This window comes from Pundamilia nyererei, unplaced genomic scaffold (genome assembly GCF_000239375.1).
Source record: "Pundamilia nyererei isolate P.nyererei 1_Seehausen unplaced genomic scaffold, PunNye1.0 scaffold00234, whole genome shotgun sequence".
In the NCBI taxonomy this organism is placed as follows: domain Eukaryota; kingdom Metazoa; phylum Chordata; class Actinopteri; order Cichliformes; family Cichlidae; genus Pundamilia; species Pundamilia nyererei.
In genome coordinates, this window is record NW_005187635.1 from 906,314 (window position 1) to 917,725 (window position 11,412).

At 40.4% G+C, this 11,412-nt stretch overlaps 1 protein-coding gene across 1 annotated transcript in view; it reads right to left on the bottom strand.

Annotated features, from left to right (window-relative positions):
- Window positions 1-10,791, bottom strand: part of septin9b (septin 9b) — a 70,536-nt gene extending 59,745 nt beyond the window's left edge. Inside the window, exon 1 of the mRNA XM_005748972.2 lies at window positions 10,504-10,791. Within this exon, the coding sequence (XP_005749029.1) occupies window positions 10,504-10,531 (28 nt within the window). The 5' untranslated portion in view covers window positions 10,532-10,791. The remainder of the gene's footprint in view (window positions 1-10,503) is intronic.
- Window positions 10,792-11,412: the final 621 nt, after the last annotated feature.

Here is an 11,412-nt window from a genome sequence, read left to right on the forward strand (position 1 = left end):
AAGTCATTTCATTGACATAAATACACAAACACTATATTCAGCATGTAGCCTACAATTTCACCCAATAAGGCAGATGGTCATGAGACAGAAAGGCACGTGCGCTCGTTCACTCATGTGCGACAAGCTCAACCCCCACCCACCCTGTCCAGATGAACGCAAGGTTATCACACATTGACTAAGAGTGGATGGAGAGCCTTGGGGTGCACATTAATGTAAGCCGTCACTGCATAGCCCGACCTATGGGCAAAACGTGACTCAAACATGCTAAATTTAGTTATATAACAGTCGGGCAAAAAAACTCACCAGCATGTAAGCCAACACTAAAGGGATGCCTGCAGGGCAGCGGTGCACAATGAAGGAGAAAGAAACAGCGAGTAGAAGATAAAAGATGAAATGAGAAGAGGAGGAGCGAGCAGGGGAAGCGGTGAAAGAGGCAAATTGAGGGGAAAGAGAGGAGAAAAGGTGAGAGCTGAAAGCTTCTTGTGTCTTCAGGAGTGAAAAACACCTTTTAGATGGATCTACACTCAGACTGCACACTCTACAGACAAAACTAAACGTGGCAAATTAAAACTGATTTATAGTTGAGTGTTTATTTTCAGCTAGTTATACAACCGCTGCAATGCAAGAGTTGTAAAAAGAAAATCTACAAACATTGTGCTTTCATGGGAAGATATTTTTACTGGGAGATGGGGGAGAACAGTTTAAAATGAAATGAATGATGGTTGGATTTCATTTGGCTGCTTGAGTTTCAGGGTCTTGGCATTGTGCGCGGTTGGTCAGTGTAACAATGGCATGGTTAACAGGGACAGAACAAGAAAACCATTATGAATGTTCCTGCTGACACTTGTGCTACAAACTAAAGTGAATTATTACCTTTAGATGTCACATATTTACTTTACATGTGATGATTATTAAAAGGCCAAATTATCCTATTTACATTGTTAATTTACTTGTGAGAGTGATGATGTTCGCACGGACGAGCCTTCCAGGGGAGATTGGCTTCTGATTGGCTAACTGAATCTGTCTTGAACTTGTTTGGTGTCTTTAGAGTCATGTAGGAGAAAACAAACTCAGCCCACAATAACCAGTCATCATGTTTGTGATCTGCATGTGACCATGAATTCTGCTACATTTAAGAGAAAGTGCACTTTAGCCAGAGCAAACTTTATAAGTATGGATTCCAGGTTAAAGAAATAAATCTCTGCTGTTACACCTCATTTACACGTAAGAATAAATCTGGCTTCAAGTAAACAGACAAGCACCTGTCAAAACACAGGCAGACATACAGAAACACATTGCAATTTATGCTGCGCATTCACGCTGCAGTGCAAACACATATATTCATATGTAATAACAGAGACAGTGACATGCCTAACTGCACACACATACACACACACACGTGCACAGCTCGCTCAAATCCTCTCTTTTCTCCAAATGTTCAGTATTCAAGAATCCCATCTGCACTCAGGAGATGGTGGAGAGCTAAAAAAAACAGTAATAACAAAAAGTGATGTGGTGCTGTTAGCCACAGTCTGATGACCTCACCACAGAGCTACGCAGCACTCATCTTCCCCCTGCTGCATGTGCACCACACACATACACAGTGAGACACACACACAGAGAGAGAGAAAGGCACTGTCCTCCTCATTTACGTCCCCTGCTGCTTCTGCTGCTCCAGCCTACACACACAACCTGGGGCATGTACAGGGAAGACACAACACTTCACATCACTCATCTACACAAGCCAAAATTAGAACTGGGCCCATGTGCTCACACAAACCTCGGGAAATGCATTTTTGTAAACAGAAAAGAACTCCGACGCTACAGTACTGAACTAAAAATAACAATCCACCTTCTAAGTCACTAAATCACAAAAAGCCCAGGAGCTATTCAGACACTTTTAGACCGTGAGAGCTCATCGTTACAGCAATCTGGGAATTAGAAAAAGAAAGAACGAGAGAAGATCTTATCCCAGGTTTTTAGATCGTAGACTCCCGGCCCAGCTGCACGGCCCTGCAGACAATCTACTGGGTGAAGTTTTTTTTCTATTCAATGCATCAGATATGTTTGAAATAATACATGTCAGCTATGTATGGAAGCTGAACAACCCAGCCCGCTTCCCATTCATCATCATGCAGATTTTGAACTGCTGATCTGTTGGCTTAAGTGAATCAAGTCAGGCTGGATTCAGTAAAAAGAATAAACGACTGTCTAAGTATTGTAAACATTTCATTTATATGAACCATATAAATCTCTGTGGGGAAACCCCCTTTGAGATTTCCATGTAGCCACTTCGACATTTGGGGTTGTTCAAAAGAAAGATTTACAAAATGTTAGTGCGAAAGACTGAAAACATGAGAAAAAATATAGCAGCAACTAGAGGTCTCAAACCACGACCGAATCTGCAATACAAACACCTACGGGCTCCATTTCTCAGTCTTATTCCATGTTAAGAAATCAGCCACGAGAAACTGTAAACCACCTTTTAAAAACATGCAAGTCACAATGTTTAGAGCTCCTGTGGATAAAGAACAAAATTTGAGTTTATTTTGTGGTAATAATCCAATCATGATGGAGTCGTTACATGTTTTTATGCATGCTTTTCATCATATTAAAAAAACGCAAGAAGAATAAACAGGTCATAATTGACTTGGATGTAAATTAATTTAACACAACAAATATGACCTAAAGTGATAAAAACAAATAAATCTCAGATGTGTTACTGATATGAGAACCACTATGGCTAGCCACATGGCCTGCACTCTTGTGAGTGTGCACAGCTCTGTGTGTTAAATTGGGAGTTTAAGATGGTTCCGCTTTTTCAACAAGCTCCCACTGCTCATTGTGCGACCGACACAATCACAGAATGAACAGCAATGGAAACTATAGAAACAACACAAGAACAAACAGAAGAGAAACGGCGCAGTTCCCGATCTAATGACGATGCCGTAAGTCAGCAAAGTCGCTATTAATCATGTCGTATTGCTAAGTATTTCCTGTTATTTAAACCGCAACCCTCTGTATTGGTGAGATTATACGAAGGAAAAGGCAACAGATTGACCTGAAAAGTGTTTGTAGATGCATTAGAGGCCACTGAAGGCAACAAAGTGGAACAGCCGTGGCATAAACCACTCACCGCCTGGAAGTAAGAGCAGCTTGCAGTCACACCAGCGGCACGGTGAGGCTGTGATTAAATATAGCAGTGCTGCAGGTATAATGTCTACCATGATCACCAGCTTACTGAAGCATGTTAGCGTGTTTATGAACCTGAACAGAACTTGTGGTGACGCTAAATACAAGTTCAAGGGGGTTCCAAGATTTAGTGGGATTCATCCCTTGAGTATCTCCGAGGTCTGTAAATAATTTCAAAGCAAGCCATCCAATATCTCAAGACAGTTAAGGCTCCGCCCGAGAAGATGTTTCACAGCTCATAATATTAGCAGTACAAAACACATAGCTGAAGTAATTACTGATGTTGACTCAGCAGCTGGTACATCCTTGTTGAGATGCACTCAAGCAATCCTCTGTGAGAACCAGAAAAAGTCATGAAGTGAACCAATCCATGACACACACTTACGCACAGCGAAACACGCTCACACAGTCCATCCAGCCAAATCCAGTTCACAGGAAAGCCCATTCCTATAAGCTATAACTCACACAGGCTCCTCTCTCCCAGTTCTCTGACAATTTAAATCCCATTCTCAGGTCATTTGGACTGTCGGAGGCTGTAAAAGTGCTAGTAGTGCAGTCTGCATGTCTGTCCATCCCAGCATGGTTGTGGTAACAATGCTGGCTATTTCCTATTCACCATAAGGTAATCATTAGATGTGATAGTGGGCTGGCAGCAGTCTGCATAAAATGGGATATCCTAAAAGTTCTTGATCCCTTGCAGGAAATAAGGCGTCTGTTGCAGCAACTGATAAATATTTGGACACTAAGTAGATGCTGCAGACAGTAGCCGAAGCCGCTGTGCATCGTTATTAACCGTGCAGGACTTCCTTTTTTTAAAAAGCTCATTTTGAGTTCTGATTATCACAGAAGACAGAATAAAAACAGCCTGAAATACTGACGTCCCAAATCCATATGAGATTTGTTAGGCTCTAACAATAACAGTCTGTCAGCAATGCTACATTTGCTACAGTGTGTAATATACCTCATTGTGCATTATAAACTTACAGTCCACAGTGGTTAACTGCGCATTAGGTAAATGACTAAGGTAAGCTTAGACAGCATGGATGAGAGGAGCAAAGCTATGCGATTTGGCTGATTATCATAAGGCACAGAATCCTGCCACATAAGCCCCAGGCCTCCTGCTTTCACCTCCATCTCTACAAATTAGCCTGAACTGATGGAGGGATAATGCTGGAAAGAAAAAGGAGGGAGAAAGAGAGGAGAGTTCCTGTGGTTCCCTGTGGCTTCAGACCTCTGTAATCAGCATGCCAAGCTCCTGATGTCTAAATCCACAACTCGGACCCAGACAGCACACGCACATACTCATCACACACAGGCAAAGATACACATAGGCACATGCACACAGATGCACACAGAGCGAGTGCCTGACACATGAGCTCTGCGGTGTTCATGTGGAGATTGGCAAAGAAGTACGTCCCAAATAAATGCAAGAAGACAGAGTTTCAATTACATAAGCTGTGTGTTGCACAGAGCCGAGGTTAAAGAGAATTCATTAACATTTTTCTGACTTTTCTAAAGAGATGAGAAAAAAGAAAAAAGATTAGTGAGATTTTTAACAGACCCCAAGTCATGCTGGATTTTAGAGGCAGATACTGTTACAGTGCGACTTTTGGATAAGAGTGACTTCAGTTATTATTAAATTACTGTGACCCAGATATGAGTGGGCCAAAAAAAAATTCACAAGTGGTCTGCAGTGGGAGAAAGACGTAATGGAGTTACTGTTTTTAAACACATTTAACAATCTGTGCTGGAATTTCATTTTATTTAAGTACATAATCACAACAGTCACAAATAATACCTATAATTGTAGTAATGGCAGCTACAGTAGCAAGAAGTGATACAAGATCTTCATGAAAATGACGATCTTGAGCAAATTATTATGTTATCATTTTCACATAATAAAGGTAGAATTTATTGTCCATCCGTTTTCCTCAGCTTACCCAATTGAGGGTCAAAAGCTAGCTGGAGCCTATTGTAGCTGTCATAGGGAAAGAAGTGGGGTACACTCTGGACAGGTTGTCAGTGTGTTGCAGGGCAATACAACATTAGACAGACAGTCATTCACACCTGTGGCATACCATTAATCGGCCACACCAATTAGTTTAATCCAATGGATGCATTTAGACAATGGAAGGAAGCTGAAGTAACTCAATAGAAGCCATGCAGCGAAGCGAAGAAAATACAAACATCACACAGAAAAGCCTCAAATCAAATAACCTCAAGAAGATTAAAAACATAAAAACATGTGTAGGTTACCACGCCATAAAGCAGTGAACGCAACAAAATAAAACAAAAGAATGGGACCTATTGTGTAAGCCTGGGTGAATAAAAAGGTTTTGAGTCTGTTTTTAAATATATATCCACAGTTATAATTGATCTCAGGTCTGTAGGCAGCTTGTTCCAAAGACCAGGACCACAATAAATAAAAGCACCGTTAAGCACCGGACTGGACTGTGAGCAGCTGCTTGTTGGCCAACTGCAACTGCATTCTGTTATTCTGCAGGCTCAATAAGTGAGCTGACATGATTTCAACTTTATGTTCATGGAAACTGCATCTCAATTTGATGTAAATAAAGATACTGGCCAAAAATGGATGATTGTAAGTGGTCACTGATCATCCTCCACAACTCATCATTCATGCCTTTCTGTCTTTTTACTTTGTGAAAGGGGTCAGGCTAATATTTTGACACAGATACCTTATATCATTGGAACTTTGTCTGATACCTCAGAGGAAACATTTTCTCACTGTAAAAAAAAGTCCCTGTAATACACTAATAATAACCATGTAACAGGACAGTGGATGCCCTCATTATGATCATCCCATGCTTTAACTAATGACATCTGCTTGTAACATCAGGTGTTTCTTTAATGAACATGCAGCAACATTTTTCACGACTGGCTGGCTGCTCATCATGATAAGCAGCAGTGACATGGCCTGTTTTCATCCTTATGTTATTCACGGGGGGCTTTGTTAAGCTGAAACGTCATCGTCCGCCTTCTCTATTTATAGCCAAACTCTGACACAGTGGCAAATGATGTCATACTTGCATGTGTGCGTCTGTGTCCATGCGTGTACACTTAAGCACAAGGGTATATGCAAGGGTATATCAGGTTATTCATCAGCAACTTTATTCAGATGTGACTTACAGATATTAACAGGGATGAAGTGAGATGTAAAACCTCAAGAGACGGAGCAAAATCAAATGACACTTTCTGCAGTAGGTGGGAACGCTTTAGGCTAATATCTGAAGGAAAAAGTCCACACCTTTCAGTGAGTAAAACCTTGGCTGAGTAACTTCTATCTCAGAGCGCCACTAAGGGATAAAACTGAGCTTTTGTACATGGCAGTCATGAAAGAAGACTGATAAAAGCAGTCAAACGCTCAAGCAGGGGTTTTAAAGTGATAAGGATTATATGAACTGGAAAACTTGGCAGCCTGACTCTAAAGTAGTGAATTAAACAGACGCATACCGATGAATACCAAAGTCTCCAAAGGCGGCCTTATTATCACAGGGAGAAGTAGTGAATGCAGTCCAGGCCAATATGTGACTCAGACTGAAGGGAATCTAGCTTAGCTGTCACTAAAGAGCCATTGTTAGGAAGAAATAAAGAGCTGCATTGACTTCCCTCATCTGCTCTTTCTCTAGAGGACCTACTGGTGTGGTTTAGTGGGAGGCTGCATGATGTGGAATTTAAAGTGTGATGGATTTTTAAAGAAATCAGTTAGACTCAATAGTGCTACAGCCAACCGTCACAAAATTCATCTTTGCTGATTTTTACAGTGCCCTGTTAGATCAGTCATCACCCTATGATCAAATATCCAGCTAGTGTTTTTTGGTGTGAGTTGTCCAGTTTTTGGAGAGATTAAGTGTCTGCATTTCCTTTAATAATATGAAATCAGATGACATTTGTCATGCATTGCTCAAGCCAAAACATAAAAACATCTGAAAGATGCAGAAGCATTCCTTCAAAAATCATCTGTCCATCCATCCAATTTATTATTGTTGTTACTTTTTTTTACCCAGTTACTTTAAAGAAATTGCAAACCTTAGAGCACTGTTAACGTAGGAACTATTTTCTCTTCTGAGCAATATCTATAAGCCAAAGGGAGCAAGCAGCTAGCTAGTGGTACAATCACCATAACAGTGGGTAAAGACCGTGATGTTGAAAATCTATTGTTACCATGTGCAAGTGACATGTTTAGATTTCACGCTTTGCTTTTCCAAAGCATGAAATGGACGCACATGCAGAAGCTGCATTACCAGCAGGGAGAGATAATATATTTAACACCAAGAGATCGGAACAAAAAGGTAAGAAGTACATTCCAGGGTCCTTCATCGCCAGAAACGATTAGGCTGTGCAGTTAATGTGTATTTAAATGTAAATGTGTTAATAATGTCTGTTTAAAATGCTTTCAAATTATTATTTTTATGTTAACTGTGCTGTTAAAGCTCATTAATCTTTAGATCCAGTCTTAATGTCCAAAATCCAACCTGTTCTCATGGATAGATGGACGTTCCCCATTCTTTATCAATAGTTTTAGGTTGCTGACAAATAAAAAACAAAACATTATATTAATAACTGTTTGTCTGTACTGACTTAATAGAGGCCAATTATATTTACAGAAAGGTATTCTGATCAATGACAGTACTTCTGTCTTAAATTGTATTATGTACAAAATTTTTAAGGAAAATAACATTTTAACATGACAGTTACATTTAATAAATATTTGCTAAACGTCTGACTGCTGGTATACAAATACTCACATGAGAAGTATAGCATGTACTAACAAAAATCAGCTCACTCTACTGTATATTGTAGTGAGTGGGCCATGCCTCCCACTACATGTAATCCAGCAGGCTAAATCCTGGCCATCATCGGGCTGGTGCACTGCAGAGAAGTTGACTCATTAATAATTTGCCATTTCCTTATAACATAAGAAAAGGTAGGACTGTGTACTCAAAATAAAGCTGTGCCCATTGCAGTGTCCTTTGATATATCAACTTCAAAGCACTGCAGCAGAGATTTTGAGAGACAAAACAAAATTCCTATAAAAACATGTGTGCAATGTGAAATTAATTATCAGCTGCACATTTTTCAGTGTCCTGTATTTCGTCCACAAGTCGACATCTCCTGCTTCATTGCATTTTTCTGTGAAATCTTCTATTCAAGTCGAGCAAATACACACAACCAGCCCTCAGCAAAAATCCACCATTAAAAAAAAAATCCACTCAAGCTTAGGCTGTTTTCAAAAAGCATGACAATATATATCACAGCTGACTGGGATCTCTCATGCGTAGGAAGAGCAAGAGAAAAAAGACAACAGTGCTTCTTTGACTCCGCTGGATCTCACTCTTCATTGAGGTTTACATTACATGAAACTACAGAACAACATGTGCACCTCCAGTTCAACAAGCCCAACAGACTGTTAGTCTTACCGGACTTTAATAAATCAGAACAACATAACATAATCTTATATGTGACCTGACCAGGAACAACACAACGGTCCCACTTAAGAGTATAAAATTCAGCATCAGGTACCGGGAAAATTAGAGAACCTTCCAAAAGTTGCTCTTTCTGAAAGCATTGGCATTTTTCAGGCGTATTCAGTGGGACTTTTTAACCTTAGCTTTGAAGGTATGTATAAAGTAATTACGAAAAATGAAAGATTTTACACATCAATGGTCTGTTATCTTAGGCTGTTTGAACTAATGCACCAGATCATAGCTACACTCCAGAATACATCTGCACAACTTCACACATCTGCACTCCCAGTAATGTTACACTTCAACTAAAACTTTGCAAAAAAAGATATGCAAAAGGAGAAAGACCAAAAAACCTCCCGTTAAAGCATATTTATTAGGGGAAATGCATTTTCAATACTACTAATTGGGTTCTCTCTCAGTTCAGCCATGAATGCTCTAGCCTGGGAGAAAATTTGACACCTTAAGGTCATGATGCTGGGTGGAAAAAAAAATGCTGGAGTTACAAGCTTTGAGCTAAAAAGGGGTGAGTGTGGCTGCCAGGTCTTATGGGTTTTCTTTCTTCTGGAGGGAGAGCAGACTAGACACTCTAATGATCAAAGTGTACGGAGACCTTTGAGATAAAATGTTTGCGTTATTCACTCAGCAGTGATAATCCTCCTGGGCTGTTTTCTCTGGTAAGTGTTTGAAAAAACACTGGACACTGTTTATTTCTGCCCGCCTCTTCAGTAGTCTCACCATATACTAAGCTAGTGGAACCACAAGCTGTTAAATATAACACAGTCACAGTAATCACTGAATGTGATTGTATAGTAATACTGTGTCAGTGCAGGTGTAGCCATGAATAGATCCATATGCACTTTTCCCACAACTTTATTCCCTAAACAGTCAAGCACTAATTTATTATTGAGCCCTGTGAAGTTGGAAGACTCCTCAATGCATTTCTTTCCTTATCAATGTAAACACATAGACAGAAATAAAGTTCTGGCTATTGTTTTATTTCAGTTTTCTTATTTTCAGAGCCTGAAGCGTTAAGTGTCCAAGCACTTACAGTGTGGACCTTGTCTCCTGTTTTCAACACAAGCCCCAACAGCATCAGCTTGTGCCACATATTTTCGTGTTTAATCTAGAGCATGTCATTTTTCCCCCCAGAGCCCATCCTGAGTTCCCAATGTTAAAGGAGAGTGAACACACAGATGGGGCTTGAGCAAGGCCAGAGACATGTTGTATAACACGCACACACTATGTTGTGCCATGCACTTACAAGGCAGGGTCCCACATATAGGCTACACAAAACCATGTAGTCTGACATCATGCGCAAGCAAACGTCAGAAATGATTCTTAACGCAGACACACAGACAGCAGCGAGTCCAGGAAGGCAGCTCAGCCTGAAGGGTCCATTCCATCCATTCAGAAGGTCAGACTGGGAAGGACAGATGATGCACATCAGACTGTAAAGGCCAGGAGACCCTGAGGTGCTCCCGTGAGTGCTGCTACCTCAGCCACAAAACAGATTGGCCCAGAACAACAGATGTGGTAAATCCCAAGTCAGAGTTTAAGTAGTTGAAGAACTATAAAAAAGATAACCTGGATTTATAGAATTTAAGATGTAAGACCTACAAAAAAAGCTACAATTATCTAAGATATATCAGAAATGTACGTTTAAGTACTTGACTGCAGTATTACAATATGCAAAACTTTAAAAGTATATAATAAATCTTTTTTTCCCAGTCTGTGCCATTAATTACACACAAAAATCACTCTTGTAATTACTTTTTGAAGAGTTAAGTGCACGTGATATTTCAAAGGATGCTTTTCCGTGACTCACCTGTACCCGAATTTTGAGCTTTCTTCATGCTCTGCGTTTCCTGCTGGTGCACTTCAGGTATTCGTCAGTAAAAGCAGAGAAGCTGCAACTGTCGGTCGTCCTTCTCACCACGTCGACCAAAGAAACTGGAGTTGACTTTGTTGCCTCAGTTTCCCCGCACTTGTTCTTGTGCAGAAAGCTGAGTGCGTGACGACACTGTGTGACTGCAGGCAGCGCTGATGCAGATATGCCTCAATGATGTGCACTTTAGTGGGATGTTGAGAATCTCGAGACCGCAAGACCATGTTAAAAGAAACGTGAGCGCACGAGGGGGCGGGTGGAGAGGTCCACTGACGCGCTTTTACGCACGTATCCAAAGAGGAGATAACAGGATCTATCCAGTGTTGGGCAGCTTACCCCAAGGGAAATTTGTTTACTTAGTCACACTGATATAAAATCTATGTGACAAACGCATCAGAGATATAAGGGAGTTCATCCTGAAGCCATTTTCTTTGGCAAAAAACAAATAAGCAACCGGCTTTGCTTCAGTGGTTATTGTCAGGGTGGAAGTTTAGCACCAAGGAAGCTAGTAGGCTGTATCCGTTACAGGCTTATGTGATGCTAAGGAAATATTTCCCACATACTTCCCATTAGAAAGAAGAAAATGAACACATATTTTTCTGACCTACCAAAACTCACATTTTCTCCTTTTTATGTAGAGTTAAACCAGTCTAAATGCAGTCATGTTTAAACGATCACTCAGGAAGACACGATACACATTAACATCAGCCATGAATATGAGAAGTATGTTGAAGTGCTGTGAAATGCTGCTCTCTTGTGGTTGGATGTGTCACAGCTGGTGTTAGGACCACATTGGGAGTTTTGGTTGAACCACATAGTCAAACCCAATAAGCCTAAAAATAATTAAGC